We start from the raw sequence: 16,529 nt of genomic DNA, 5'->3' as shown, positions 1-16,529 counted from the left end.
GAATTCCAACAGTTATCAAAAAACTTGCTCACTATGAGAGAGGCATATTTAATGCATTCAGTGTATCTTCTAGAACAGAAGCGGCATTACTATGTGCCGTTTATCTTGGCTCAAGGTCTCTGATCTGGAATCGTCAGTCCAAGAGTGCCTTTCAGATGTGCCTTGCAAGGGTGATTATTTATTTGGGGAACAGACTGAGGAAGTGGCTGATAAAATAACACCAACTTTGTCTAAGCCTCAAACCTCTCAGTTTTCCTATTCTAGAAGATACTCTATTCAATGTAGACATTCATACTACTACAATACGAAATGTTGTTACAATCAGCCAGCTTCATCCATCCTCTAGTTCTGGTCAGCGACCCTGTGCAGAGCAACAAAAGACACAAAAATCTCAACCGTATTCTCAGTCCAAACACCAGTCGTCCTTTTGACACTTTTCTGAAGATCATTGCTAATATTCCCTGGACTCTACCTCCCATTCCCATTCTCCTCATTGGAGGCAGATTAATCTATTTTCACCAACATTGGACTCTTGTCACAACAGATCAGTTGGTGTGTCAACTTGTAAATCAGGGCTATGCCCTACATTTGATCTGAAAGTATCTACACAACTACCAAAATCTCTTCAACTCCTTCAGAAGACCTTCTTTCACCAAGAACTCTAGGCTCTTCTCCAGCTATAATTTGGGTTATTGTTTCTTTATGTGCATCACCTAACGTTTGGAAGATGAAATTTAATGTACACATTTGGATGCTTGGTCTTCTTCTAGACTCCAAAGATCTTCCTGTTTCTTACAATCTGCATGAAGTTTAACAACTTTGAATAATTTTGTCATCTGCAAATTTGTTCACCTTGCTCGTCATTCCCATTTCCAGATCATTTATACATAAGTTAAAATGCACCATTCCTTATCCTTCCCAGACCATTTCAGAACATATGAATCTGTGTTCATTTACTGACAGATAGAGAACAGTATTGAGCTCTGTCCTTTTAAAGGACACTGTGCAGCTCCTCTACTTTTATCTTTTAATGATAAAGCAGTGGAAAAATATTCCAAGTCTCTGTTAGAGAGCTGAACGGGGACGACGGGAATCCCGCGGAACCCGCGGGCATCCCGCGGGTTCCCCCTTTGGGTCACGGGGATCCCGTGGGGACGCCCCTAGGATCGCGGGGATCCCGTGGGGACGCCCCCTAGGGTCGCGGGGATCCCGTGGGGACGCCTCCGAGGGTCGCGAGGTTCCTGCGGGGCTGGATGTACTCAGTCGCGCGGCTCTTCTCCCTACCTTCTCTGCTTGCAGCACAGAGCCGAACGGAAGTCTTCCCGACGTCAGCGCTGACGTCGGAGGGGAGGGAGGGCTGACGTCGGGAAGACTTCCGTTTGGCTCTGTGCTGCAGGCAGTGCAGGTAGGAGGAGAGTAGCCTCGCGGTTCGAGTGGCTACCCAGGGAGGGGGCGGTCCGCCCCGCCACACCCCGCCCCGGTTGCAGCACAGCCGGCCAGGTCCCCTTACTTTTGTGGCACTTCCCCGACCGACCGACAACAGCCCCGGTCCGACAATCCTCCCTGCCCTGTAGCCGCGAATCTAAATTATCTTCTTACAGCAGCTGTAATAAGGTAATTTAGATTCGCAGTTAAGGGCAGGGAGGTTTGTCGGACCGGGGCTGTTGTCAGTCGGTCGGGGAAGTGCCACAAAAGTAAGGGGACCTGGCCGGCTGTGCTGCACCCGGGGCGGTAGAGAAGGAGTGGGGAGAAGGACGCTGAAAGGCCATGGGGAAGACGGGAGGGGGGGGGAAGGACTCTGAAAGCACTTGAAGACAGAGGAGGGAGAAGGACGCTGAAAGCACATGGGGAATACAAAGGGGTGGAGAAGGACGCTGAAAGGCCATGGGAAGGGCGGGGGGGGAAGGACTCTGAAAGCACTTGTGGAAGACAGAGGGGGGAGAAGGATGCTGAAAGCACATGGGGAAGACAAAGGGGTGGAGAAGGACGCTGAAAGGACATGGGGAAGACGGGGGTGGGGGTGGAGAAGGATGCTTAAAGGCCATGGGGAAGACAGAGGGGGGAGAAGGACGCTGACAGGACATGGGGAAGATGGGGGGAGAAGGACGCTGAAAGGAAATGGGGAAGAGAGAGTAGGGAGAAGACGCTGGCAGGGAAGAAGACAGATGCCAGACTATGGGGGGGGCGGAGAGAAGAAGATGGGTGCCAGACCAATTTGGAAGGGGGAAGAAAGGGAGAGGCACAGTAACAGAGCAAATGGAAGATGCAGAAGGAAGAGAGACAGTGGATGGAAGGAATTGAATGAGAACATGAGGAAAGCAGAAACCAGGCAACAAAGGTAGGAAAAGAATTATATTTCTTTTTTTTTATTTTGCTTCAGGATAAAGTAGTATATTAGTTGTGTTGATAAAAATTTATAAACATTAGAGGCTCTGGTAGAAACCCATTTGCAAAGTATGTATTCTTCCCAATTAATATTTTCAAATTAATAAAGTCTTTTTGCTTATTTGTAAATGGGTTTCTACCAGAGCCTTTAATTCAGTAGCATAATTAAATGAAATAACTTATTTCTGAAGTTTATAGGGACGGGCGGGGACGGAGGGGATTCCTCACGGGGACGGGTGGGGACGGAAGGGATTCCTCGCGGGGACGGGTGGGGACGGAGGGAATCCTCACGGGGACGGGTGGGGACGGGTGGGATTCCTCACGGGGACGGGTGGGACTTTTGCGGGGACGGGTGGGATTTCTGTCCCCGCGCAACTCTCTAGTCTCTGTAACAGAAATATCACCTTCCTCCTTTGAATTATATGGGGGGAAAAAAAACCAACCAAACAAACAAAGAAACTGTTGGCCTGAGAAATAAAGAGCCTAAAGAAGTTCAGCAAGATTCACAGAGGAGTCCCAAAGCAGGTAAAACTTGCAAGAGTACTGAAAGGTTGGTTAGCTTGAATGGTCTGTTTGGGACTAAAGAAAATTAGCAGATCAGTCCTAATTTTTCCTTCCTTAGTGCCCTCAGACATTCCAAATGTGCAGGATGTACCTGAGCAGTTATTTCTGTGTTTAGGGTGATCGTCTAAAAGAGCCCTTGCAGAAATTAAAGAATGCAATTTGCAGAGCAATGCCAGAGCAGATGCATAAATACCAGGAGGTGTGCCAAGCTCACACACAGGCTAAGTTTGCTAAGTAAGTGCTGGTATCTTACTGTTCATGTTTTTACTCTGTTCCCTTTACCATTATTTCTACCTTCATATGACCTGTTCCCCAATATGATTAGTATTGTATCTGACCTCTTCCCCACCACCCCAAGTAATGTTTTTGTTCCATAGTAACATAGTAGATGACGGCAGATAAAGACCCGAATGGTCCATCCAGTCTGCCCAACCTGATTCAATTTAAATTTTTTTTTTTCTTTTTTTTTTTTTTTCTTCTTAGCTATTTCTGGGCAAGAATCCAAAGCTTTACCCGGTACTATGCTTGGGTTCCTTCTTTCACTTTTGTGTTATTTGTACTATAATCCTTTCTCCCTCTTGTCTCCATCTTCCAGTGTTTATTCTACGCTACCATCTTCCTCTTTCATATTGTTGTTATCCAGTATTGGCTTTATTCTTCTTCCTTGTCTCATTTAGTTAGTTTCTGTCTTCCTCCTTCTTTTTTGTTTCTCTCCTCTAATCTTAGTTTTTCCCTCTCCTTAAATATTCATTTTTATCCTTTTCTTGAATTTCCCATGCCTATCTTGCCTTTATCTCCCTCTATCAGAGTTGCAATATGCTTTAATTACTATATACTATTTTGTCAGGTTGTTGGAAGAGGAGAAAGACAAGGAGCAGAGAGACAGAGTGTGCTCTGAAGAAGAAGATGATGAGGAGAAAGGGGGAAAGAGGATTATGGGACCACGAAAAAAATTCCATTGGAATGAGGAAATCAGGTAGGGTGCAGGGTGGCCTTAAGGATCAGGGCTGTGCATGGAAAATGATTTAGCTCATTTGCAGATAATTTGAGGATTTTCTTTTGGTTTTTTGTTCATTTCATGTGTTATAGATGTGTTTTAAGCACTTGTGTTGAAGGTGTGTCTTATGTGTGCCTGTTAAAAGCGTATGGTTAAAAGGGGAAAGCATATGAAGGGGCATTGAAAAGCTGTGCCCCAACCAGAGAACTCAAACATTTTCTTTCATCATGAATGAAAAAATGAACAAACCCCGAGCCAAGAACTTTTCAGCACCCCTTCGTTTATGTCCCAGAGATACTTGGTATTTGCATTTGCATGGGCTGCTGCTACTTCTCCGCCCCCTCCCCACCAAAAGTGGCAGCTGCTGCTACTTCTCCACCCCCTCCCCACCAATAGTGGCAGCAGCCCTGGTATTTGCATTTGCATTTGCATGGGCTGCTGTTAATTCTCCGCCCCTCCCCACCAATAGTGGCAGCAGCCCATGCAAATGCAAATACCAAGTATCTCTGGGACATAAACGAGGGGGTGCTGAAAAGTTCTTAGCCTAGGGCTCGTTCAATTTTCATTCATGATGAAATGGGATCAGGGGTACCTCACTTTGTTCTTCCTCGCCTCCACCTTCAGCGTCACAAGAAGTTTGGTCTATCCTGAGAAAGGCACCATAGCCGAACAAGAGCCATTCCCTCCTCAGCTGACCACCCCATTGCAACACTCGGAGGAGTACTCGTATCCCAAACTCCTCCAAAAGGTTTCCACTTTCCTCGGAGTTAACCATGCTGCTCTGCCTTCAGACAAAAAAAGACTTCCAGGTCATCCTTCAGTCCTGCCAGGTTCCATCAAAAGAAATAATTGCTCTTCCTGTACATCAAATCCTCCAGGACCTGCCACTTTCAAATTGGAAAAAACTTCAAACAGTTTCTACTGCCTCTAAACACTTAGAACTCAAATACAAAGTACAGAAGGCCCTTGGCCATGACCTGCAACAGTTGCCACAACATTCCATTGTTTCTAAATCAGTTATTAAAAAGACTTAAGATGACCAGAACCCAATTCATTGTCCATCTGGGAAGAACTGCTAACTCCTAGACTCATTGGCTGGAAAGTCTACCAGAACACTACGCTCTCTTCAAGATCATAGTCCATCAAGATCATAGTCCATCAACTCCAGGACTTCCATTATCATAATTCAGTTCTGCAGCAGTTTGATGTATCACCAGATGTTATCAAAATGCACCAGGTGGAGCCTGTTCTTGGACACAGGAGTTAAAAAAGTTCAGAAGCTTTATTTCAAACTGCATCAACAAACACTGGAAACAAGAGTCATCTGGAACCTTCTGATACCCAGGAGTACCTGGGAGCCCGGTTCAACACTGCTCTGGGGAAAAGTGTTCTTGCTGGAGTCTCAAAGGGACAGCTCTGCTCACAGATTCATAGTTTGCTACTGGATCCGAGGCCTCGGACCTGGGCTCATATGAGGCCACTGCAGGCCTCTGTTCTGAGTCGCTGGTCTCCAGTTTCCCAAGATTATTCCCTGAGACTCGGTTATACTCCTGCAGTCAGGGGCAGCCTGTCACGGTGGCTGTCACTGGAGAATCTGAGGTGCAGGATGCCTCTGGGATCCCTGCAGTGAGTAGTGGTGGTCTTGGATGCCAGACCTTTCTCACAAAAGAAAGGAAAAATCCAGAGGAGATCCATGCACGCATGACCTCAATTTATGGTGAGTCTGCCCCATCATCCTACAAATTAAAATTTTGGAGCAAGCAGTTTAAGTGACCCTCACACTGGATGGCCTGTGGCAGCAACTTCCACAGAAATGTGCAGGAAAGTTGAGGATTTAATTTTCTCAGACAGACGAATTAAAGTTTCCCAAATAACTGAAGTAATGGGCATCTCTACAGGTACAGTTTAGAAAATAAATCATGAAAGTTGGGCATGTCGTTAGTGAAAAATGGGTTCCAAAATTGCTGACACCATGTCAGAAGGTTACAAGGTTCCAGTGATGTAGGTAGACACAACCCATTTGTCTGAATTCATCTGCTGTGACTAAGGGAAAGAAAATTATCAGGTAAAACCTAATTTTACCTTCTTCCTAATTATAGTCAGTATTTGCCTGGTAGCTGAGGATCCTGGAATACATTTCACTATTTTGGGCTCCTTGTCCTGTGTTCCAAGGTTAGTCCCTCTGATGACGGAATCCCACTCGCAGCAATAATTTTTAGATTTGAGCTTTTATTTGTGCTTTAGAGTTGCTTTTTTTCACAAGTTACATTCACTGGTTCTAGTTCCACCTTAGTTCTTTTTTTTTTTGAGCATCGCAATGCTACTTTTCATAGAATCAGGGTTTTACATCTGGAAAATGTTTTATAAAATTATCCCTTATTTTTTTTAACAAGAAGGGCTGCTTGGAAATTGTCCCCAAGTGCTGCAACCTAGGAATAATGATCAAGATATCTTTACACATCTGGCAACAGATGGTGCAATGGTTAGGACTCTTTTTTTGGCCCTTTTAGGTCTGGTATCTTGTTTGTGACAGACATCCTCTGAACCGGTTGTGTTCTGTGGTGAGAACAAAGGACTATTCCAGTTAAGTTAGCCAGAACAGTATCAAAAGTACCTTCTTGTTTGCTTTTGTAGAAGAAAACAAGGAAAATTGTAGCTCCATAAAGAGCCAGCTGGGTAAAGAATGTAGCATGAATGAGGGAAAACTGAATGCTAAATCATTGTCACAAATGCATATCATGCACATGCTTTACCTTTTTCTGTCTCCTTCAGAAGCATTTTGTCTATCTCACCTTTTTTGTTCATCCTTCTCCCGACACATTCTGCTAATACAGGGAACTGTTTCTTCATGTGATGAAGCTTAAAGTGGAGCGCTACGAGTCAGATAAAAGCAAGTCTCAGGGCCTGGAGGATTATCTGAAGACATTTTTAGATACCGAGATCAAACTGCTCTGGCCAAAAGGGTGGATGCAAGCCAGGTGGGTATGTGCTAGCTCTGATATGCACAAGATAGCTCTGTTTGAAAAGTTAAGTGGGTGCATGTGTGTCTCTTCCCTTTTGCTATATTGGAGAGCTGATCACAGCTGGGTGGGAGACTGAGATCTTATAGCAATCAAATCTTATAGCATGCTGACTTGCTGCTCTTGTCTGTTACAGGATACTATTTAAGGAAAGCAGACAAGTTCATGCCCACCTGACATCGTTACCGTGAGTACTGAGTATGCCTTAGAAAACATTTCAAAAGTGGTCACTGTATATGACTTTTTTTTTTTCTTCTTTATTTCTTTTTTATAAATTCTTTATTGTTTTTCAAAGTTTAACAGTGCATTACAAATAATACAACATGGGGCGTGGCTTCGAGGCGAACGAAGATGGCTGTATGAGGAAACAGCTCCATGGTGACAGGCAGCTTGATTTTAAAAAATAGCGGTAAAAGTTTAAAGGAAAGACAAAATTAGTGAGAGAAAAGAAGTATAAGAATGGCGTCGGGCAGACAAAGTAAATCTTCCGTGGCTGGAGCTGGATCGGGGTCTGTTAAAAGATCAAAAATTGACTCCACTTCCCCGCAGATGGTGACGTTGCCAGCAGATGAAATTGATAACAGAGATCTTATGAGAGAAATACAAACGATAAAAGATATCGTTTTGGAAAATTCAAAAGACATAAAGGAGGTGAAAGGAGAGATAGTGAGTTTAACTCAAAGGTTAAATGCAGTGGATTTGAAAATGGAATGTTTAGAAAAACGGGTGGAAAAATGTGAGGAGGAAAAAGTACTGTGTAAAAAAGATCATAAAGAAATTGAAGCATTAAGAAGGGATTTTGTGGATTTGTCCAATAGTGCAAGAAGGAACAATTTGAGGGTACTTGGATTACCAGAGGAGATTGAGAAGGGTGATCCTATTACTTTTCTGTTAAATTTCCTACCTAAGATTCTACCAATTCAAAATAAGTTTCCGTTGGAGATAGAAAGGGCGCACAGAATTCCAGCAAAGAGATTAAGCAGCCAAAAGGGACCGCGACCTTTAATATGTAAGCTACTTACCAGCAAGTAGAGGAGATCCTGAAATTAGCAAAGGAACATAAGAATATGAAGTGTCAGGATGCAAAGATTTTTATAGTCCCGGATTTTGCCAAGGAAACTGCATATAAAAGAAAACAGCTATTAGAATTACGCCCACAATTGAGAGCAATGGGTGCCAGGTTTGGATTAGTATACCCGGCTATAATGCGGGTGACTCATAACAACAAAACTTTCAGTTTTGAAGAAGCAGGGAAGTTAAAAGAATATATAGATAAATTTGAAAGCCCGATGAATACCTAAAATGAAAATGAAGATATTAATGAGAAGTCTGTTAATGTTTTAATAGTGTGATGCATAGGTTATGTTTATTTGACTTTATTCATAGCGGGGTATTGTTTTTGAATATAAAACTGTCATTTTCCATTACTTGAGACAGTTGACTGTGGGGATTGGCAACATTCTGAATTGAGCTCGAGGCAATTTAAATATGGGGAGTGGTAACATTCTGGATTGAGCTTGAGGAAACTTAACTGTGGAGAATGGCAGCATTCTGGACTGAGCTTGAGGCAATTTGATTGTGAAGATTGGCAGCATTCTGGACTGAGCATGAGGCAATTTAACTATGGGGATTGGCAGCGTTATGGTTTGAGATGGAAGTAATTTAATTAAGGAGAATGGCATTATTCTGGACTCTGATTATGGTAATCCAACTGTGAAGATGGGAAGCATTCTGGACTGAGATTGAGGTAATGCAACTATGGAGATTGGCAGCGTTATGGTCTTAGATGGAGGTAATTTAATTGAAGAGATTGGCAGCGTTCTGGTCTGAGATGGAGGTAATTTAATTGAAGAGATTGGCAGCATTCTGGACTGAGCTCGTGACAATTTAAAGGTGGAGAATGGCAGCATTTTGGACTGAGATTGAGGCAATTCAGCTGTGGGGATTGGCAGTGTTATAGTTGGAGATGGTGATAATTTAATTGAAGAGATTGGCAGCATTCTGGACTGAGTTTGCAGCAATTCAATTGTGGGGATTGGCAGCATTCTGGACTGAGTTTGCAGCAATTCAATTGTGGGGATTGGCAGCATTTTGGACTGAGTTTGAGGAAATTTACCTGTGGAGATTGACAACATTCTGGACTGAGCTTTGTGGTCAATGGAATTGAGAAAGTTGCTGAGTGATCTGCTGGATGTAGATTGGTAAAGACAGTTTAACCCTTTCAGGACCAAGGGACATATTTGTCCCATAACTTTAAAATCCTATAAATTTTGATTGGGATAGTCTACAGTTCTAAATTTGATATGTACGGATTCCATAGGATACTGCCTTTATGTAAACAAACTGGTTCCGACATTCATTCATTAGCGTTGTTGCCAGATTGACGAGAAGATTCACTTGCCACACTGTCCATAAGCCAGAAGTGTGATTTTTTTTTAAAAAAAAATAATATTTCACAAAAAAAATCAATTTTTTGGCATCTGCAATCCCTTTTTACCATAAAAATGTCGTCAAAACCACAAAAATTGGCCTACGATCCTTATGGTCCTGAAAGGGTTAATGAAGAACGTCTGAATTGGAATAGTCTGGACTGCTGATCCATATAGAAGAGAGAAGATCATAGGTTTGATGTCTTCACATGAGAAATATGAATGATGATATATAAAGGCTGTCTAATTCTTGGGAAAATGGAAATGACTAATGTGTTAAATGATTATTCTAATTTTTGAAAGGGGTTGAAGGGTAAATGTAAAGGGTTATTTATATAAGTGAGGAGGGGAATAGGAGTTAGGATTATAGTATTTGAAAGAAGTAAAGGGGAAGGAAAGAAAAATAAAAGGGAGAAGAGAAAAGGAAAAAAATATAATAAAGGATATAAAAATGCCTTTGAAATTTATTTATAAGTTATTAATAGATTTTTTATAGAGTAATGGGGAAGGTTTGGGAAATACATATAAAAGATTGAAGTTTTTATTTCTTGTATGTTATATGAGATACTAAGGGTTAGATGGAAAAAAAAAGACAGGAGGAAAAGGAGAAGAGGAAGAAATTTAAAAAAAAAAAAAAATTAAAGGAATAGAGAAGGAAAAAAAAAAAATATATATATATATATTTTTTTTGTCTTTTCATTGCTAATAAGAAGTTATAGGGAAGCGGGTAGATTAAGTATGATGTTGCCTGTGGGGAGTTTTTCTTTTACACAGTCACTATGTGCGTTTCGAAGTCTTCATTTATGATGGGGGTGGGGAGGGAGGGGGATGGGTATTTGGGAGGGACAGAGAAGGTAGGGAGGGAGGGTAAGCTTGTATTTTGGTTTAAGGGAAAAGGAAAAGTTTATAATATATGTTTGAGAAGGATATATTTGTATATTATATTTTATTTATATAATGGGTTTTAAAATTTTTTCTTTGAACGTAAATGGCCTCAATCATCCAATAAAAAGGAAAAAGGTATTGTCATATATTAAGCAACAAAATATAGATATTTGTTTTCTGCAGGAGACACATTTGTCTGGAATAGAGTCTATGAAGCTGTCAGATAATTGGATAAAGCAATGTTTATATGCACCAGCGATAAAAAAGAAAGCAGGAGTAGCAATATTAATTAATAAAAAATGTCCAGCAACATTTAATATGGTTAAAGCAGATCCTCAAGGAAGGTGGTTACTTGTTGACATGAGCATGGGCAATAATACAATGGCGTTACTAAATGTGTATGCCCCTAATTCGAATCAAAGTGAATTCTTTAAATCTCTACAACAATTAATTTTGCCACTGGCTACTACTAATTTAGTGGTGGCAGGGGATTTCAATGCTGTTATAGATCCAATAATGGATAAAAAGCCTAGTAGAATTATGAAATCAATGGGATTAGATAATTTGATACAATCATGTAATTTAAAAGATATATGGCGTATTCTTCATTTTAATGATCGGGAATTTACATTTTGTTCACATGTTCATCAATTGTTTTCAAGAATTGATTATATTTTTGTTTCAGATCAGTTGGTACAGCAAGTTGTAAAAGCTGACATAGAATCAATAGTAATATCTGATCATGGTGGTGTGTGGATAGAAGTTAACTTAGTAAATCAAGATAATTCCAAACCTGTATGGAGGTTTGATAATACATTGATTGCTGATTCTAAATTTTGCACAGAATTTCAGAAAAAAATTAGTGAATATTTTTTGTTTAATGATTTAGAGGAAATGTCGATTGAAATTTTATGGGATGCTTTCAAAGCAACGATGAGAGGACAAATTATATCATATTCTGCATATAAAAAGAAACAACTAAGGAAGCAATTTGTAAGTTTGGAAAAAGAAATTAAAAATTTAGAATTAAAATTGATTAACAAATGGGAACAAGCTACATTTCAAATATTGTTAAAAAAAAAGTGAATATAATGAGATTTCCTCTGGATTAGTAAAGAAAGATATTTTTACTCAGCAAACGTTGTATTATGGTAGTGCAAATAAGGCTGGAAGACTATTGGCAAATTATTAAAAAAAAAAAAAAAGGAAGGAGAAAATAGGTATAATTAAAGATGAGTTAGGGAATTCTCATTCTCAAATTGGAAGTATATTAAAACAATTTTTGAAGTATTATAAGTCGCTGTATTCTTCTGAGTCTTATTTAAATAAAGAGAAAGATGGGTTGGATTTTTTGAGTTCAGTTGAAGGTCCTAAGGTTCCTGATCATATAAAAAGAAGTTTAGATGAACCTATATCACTAAAAGAATTACAAACGGCATTGAAATCCCTTAGAGCTGGGACCGCTCCAAGTGGAGATGGATTTACGGTAGAGTTTTATAGAGAATTTCAAATTTCCCTTTTACCTTATTTATTAAAATTATATCAGGATCAACTGAATAAAGGTTGTGTATCAGGCACTATGGCAGAATCTTTAACTATTGTTTTGCCAAAGCCAAATAAAGATCCAACATTGGTTTCAAACTAAAGGCCTATATCTTTAATAAATGTAGATGGTAAATTATTAGCTAAGATTTTAGCATTAAGATTGGCTAAAGCTCTTCCGCATATAATAGGAATGAATCAAACTGGATTTGTTGCTCAAAGACACTCTTCTAATAATACTAGACTGGCATTTCAGATGTATTATTTAACAAAACAAATTAATGATCCGGCTTTTTCGGTATCACTAGATGCTGAGAAGGCTTTTGATCGTGTAGAATGGAATTTCATGTATCAAGCTATGGAGTGGTTTGGTATTGGATCCGGATTTATACAAATGATTCAAACACTGTATAGCTCCCCAACTGCTCGTTTATACACATAAATAATAATTTTTCAGATGCTTTTAAATTGCAGAGGGGAGTTAGACACTGTTGTCCATTATCTCCTTTGCTCTTTGATATAGTTCTTGAACCCTTGTTGTTAACTATTCGACAGGCAAAGGACATATAGGGTATTCCATGTGCTGGAGTGGAATATAAAGTATCCGCTTATGCAGATGATATCTTGCTTCATTTGAGGAATCCGGAAACAACAATTCCATGTCTACTGGAGGTAATAGATACATTTGGAAAATTCTCAGGATACAAAATAAATTGGACTAAATCAGAGATTTTACCTTTAAATGTGCATTGTACAAAAGGTATACTTGATTCTTTCCCTTTTATTTGGAAAGAGGATGGAATAAAGTACTTAGGTATTTGGTTGAATAAAACACTCAAAGAGACAATGAGAATAAATGAAAAATTGTTATTACAAAAAGTAACAGAGTTGTGTGAGCAATGGAATCCTTTACATTTGTCATGGTGGGGAAGAGTTCAAACTGTTAAAATGATGATTTTGCCTGTAGTTTGCTATCAATTGGGAATGATACCAGTGTTTTTTCAGGGGTCTTTCTATAAAAAATTAAATAGTATTCTGGTTAAATTTATTTGGCTGGGTAAAATTGCAAGAGTGGCTCTAGTGTCTTTGCAAAGACCAATTGAGGAGGGTGGGGTAAATTTTCCCAATTTTTATAGGTATCATCAGGCCTATATCATGCGCCAAGGTATGTATTGGGTCCTCCCAGAGCTTTTGGAACAACTACCAGAGTGGTTACGGGTGGAGAGATCACTTATCTTTCCACTGAGGCTTGATCTTCTGCTTGGTATAAAAGTGCCTAGAATACGTAAAGACAATAGAGTATTAATGGATACTTGGAAAACATTAAGATTTGTAGACAAATTAACTACTGATTCTATTTTAAAATCGAAACAACAGACTATTTGGGTAAACTCCAAGATACAAATAGGCGGGTTTAAGGTTGTCTGGAAGGATTGGATTAAAGCAGGTATAAGATCCTTAACGGAAGTAATTGATAATGGTAAGCTGCTTGATTTTTCACAATTGCAACATAAATATGGTCTAAATAAAAAACAAAGTTATAAGTGGTTGCAATTGAAGCAGGCTATTCAGGTGGGGTTCCCTGAATGAAAATGTTTAAATGATCATTACAGCTTAGAATTCTTATGTTTCCAGGCAGATTTTCTGGGACACCAGGCCGCAAAGTGGTATAAAATTATATCTAATTATTTGAATAAGAAACCAAAAAATGGATTAAGAGATGTTTGGAGCATTGAGTTTAAGCATCAGATTAATGCATCTCAATGGCCACGTATTTGGTCTTGGAGAATTAAAGGTACGATGTCGGCATCTATTAGGCAAACATAGAGCTTTCTGCATTGTTGCATAGAGCATTCTGGACCCCTACTAGATTACAAAAATTAGATTGCTCTAAGTCTAATAGATGCTGGCATTGTAAAATTGAAGTTGGAACTTTAGACCATCTTTTATTTTATTGTCCATGTATTCAGGCATTTTGGATATCAATCTGGGATCAAGTTAACCTAATGATGGAGAGTCATGTGGCATTGTCCTATGACACAGTGGTTTTTGGAATGTGCATGAGGGCTAAATGCCAAATATCTGCAGCAATCAATAAATTACTGATGATTCTTACTGGTGTGGGAATTCAGCAAATAACGACTAATTGGAAAGACTGTTCTAGACTGAATTGTAGTTTTTGGTGGAACTCAGTATGCCATATGTATAAGATGGAAAGATTTCTTGCAGTACAGAGGGGGCATTTTAAAAGGTTTCAGGAGGTGTGGAGGCCATTAATTGAATATTATAATGATTAAGGTTTATTCTTTTTCCTTAGGGGATAATTTGTAGAAATGGGTGTGGGTGGGGGGGGATAGGATAATCCAATTAAATAGCGGTATATTTCAACTGATTAATGGATATAAGAAACATGGTATATATGTATGAATAGAAAAGGAAAGGGGGTAAAATTATTGGAAATATGTTGTTATGAAATATTAGGGGATATATATACTATGATGAGATATATTTGTTGTGCATTAATGTATATAATAAAATGAAAAAAGAGTTTGAGGAAGAAAGGGTGGGGGGAGGGATAGGTTAAAGTATGATTAATTGTATTAAGGAAGAGGGATATCTAAGTATGTATATGTTTGGATAGATTATTTTATTGGGATAGGAGGTGGGTGGGGGGAATTAAAACATATAATAATGTGTAAGAATGTCAAGTGAGTTATGTGAATTAATTGTAATAATATTGTACACTTGTTGAGAGAAATAAAAAGGAATAAAGATTTTTTTAAAAAAAACAATAAATAATATAACATAATAACCTTTTTGAGCAGCCAACGCTCTTTCCATTTTATACACATGACAAACTGAAGACCACCAAAAACAATAATTTAGGTTATTATAACAAATTTAAGGATGTGTGGGGACCTTTATTAAATTATAGTAATGAATAAGTTACACTTTTCCCAATCTTAATACACATGTGGATTTGGGGGGGGGGATTTCTTATTTTTCCATTAAGAATATATAGATGATTGTCATAAGATATTATTTTCATGTGGTATATATTAGTTGTATATGAATTTGGGAGGGGGGTGGGGGTTAAATCTTCTTGGTGTATGATATTGAAAATTTTTCAAGTGATGTTGTATTATATTTGGTTGATATTTACTGTACACTTGATGTAAGTTTAAAAATGAATAAAGAAATTATAAAAAAAAACAAATATAACATTAGAAGATTACATAAAATGCACCATAATACACAAATAAAATGCACCACAATACACAAATAGAATAGCAAAAACAACCATTTCCCCCACCCCCTCTCAATTATGAATATATTAAATCGTATTATTTCTATAGCATTATACTCAAATAATTAATTCCTCAAAATATCCTTCCCTCCCCTCCCCCACCCCACCCTGGATGTGTAAGGAAATCTAAGAAAGAAAAATACATTACTATTATTGCGTATTAACAAATGCAGTCAATGGGCTCCATATTTTATTAAATGCATTACTAAAACCCAAGCATTCCGCGTTCATTCTTTTATATTTGTATGTTACACACACTTGTCCACCAGAATGTGTAATTAAGTCTTGTCATGACATTTCCAGTTTCTCGTGATCATTTGAATAGCTATTACTGTCAGGATCAATATAAGACTGCTTTTGTATTTATCTAACACAGGCTTTACCTGTAACAACGTACCACAAATAATGGCTTCATATGATAAAGGAATAGATGACTCTAATATAAGATTGATCTGTCCCCAAATTGACCTCCAGAAATTAGGGGCTCCTTTTATCAAGGTCTGACATTTCATCACGCGCTAACCCCTGCGGCACACCAAAAAACTAATGACTCGTCAATGGAGGCGTTAGCGACTAGCGCAGCAGGCGGTTGAACGCACGGTATTCTGAGCATTAACAGCCTACCGCAGCTTGATAAAAGGAGCCCTAAGTATCATTGGACACAAATATAACAGATGATCCAACGTCCCACTCTGTGTATGTCTTGAAAAAAATCACAAAGCCCCCCCCCATCTTTCTTTACAGGACCAAGAAGAAAGTGATAGCAATTCCAAAACTGAAGGTGAAAGTGAGTATGGTTCTTAGAGGAGTTTGATTTGGTTATGTTTTGAATAAAAAGAAAAACCTAACAATCTAGCCTTGAATACAGATTTTTATTCAATCTTATTTACCTTATTTATTCAATCTTATTTACCAAATGTAAAACAAACATGTTGTTTTTTAATGTCAGAAATAAAGTGCATCAATTTTATTTATAATTAAGATATATCCATGCTTATAGTTCAGAAATGACTTGCCCTTCTCCAAACTCATTTCACAAATTAGTGACCAAGTAAACAACAGCAGAACTGAAGTTCATTCAAATCTGGGTTTTTAAAGAGATTCTGTGTGTAAGCCAGCCTCTTTGAAGATTCTTAATTCCTTCCTTGCAGAGAAAAGGAGTGGCATCAGAGATGGGGCTAGGATGGAACTGCTCAACTTGTGTTTGAAATTCTCATGTATGGTTTACTCTACAGACATTGCAGATGTAAAGTATTTAATGTGGTGGTGTTGTGGGGGCTGGGGGATGCTAAGAAATCCCCATAGCATCAAACATTACACAATTTTCTAACAGAAATTTTCACAGGCATGAGCATAACTGGGCACATTCACTGGATTGTGTGGTAATTCCCTTTTGAAAA

The 16,529-nt window shown here is 38.9% G+C and overlaps 1 protein-coding gene across 2 annotated transcripts in view; it reads left to right on the top strand.

Moving 5' to 3' along the window:
• UBN1 (ubinuclein 1) overlaps positions 1-16,529 on the top strand; it is a 94,170-nt gene that overhangs the window by 50,883 nt on the left and 26,758 nt on the right. For both annotated transcript variants that reach the window (XM_033963841.1, XM_033963840.1), the window contains exons 10-14: positions 3,065-3,183; positions 3,797-3,925; positions 6,781-6,924; positions 7,103-7,153; positions 15,874-15,916. In XM_033963841.1, the coding sequence (XP_033819732.1) occupies positions 3,065-3,183; positions 3,797-3,925; positions 6,781-6,924; positions 7,103-7,153; positions 15,874-15,916 (486 nt within the window). The remainder of the gene's footprint in view (positions 1-3,064; positions 3,184-3,796; positions 3,926-6,780; positions 6,925-7,102; positions 7,154-15,873; positions 15,917-16,529) is intronic.

This window comes from Geotrypetes seraphini, chromosome 11 (genome assembly GCF_902459505.1).
Source record: "Geotrypetes seraphini chromosome 11, aGeoSer1.1, whole genome shotgun sequence".
NCBI classification, from domain to species: Eukaryota; Metazoa; Chordata; class Amphibia; order Gymnophiona; family Dermophiidae; genus Geotrypetes; species Geotrypetes seraphini.
The sequence above is the reverse complement of the archived record's forward strand: the minus strand, read 5'-3'. Positions and strand labels throughout refer to the sequence as shown.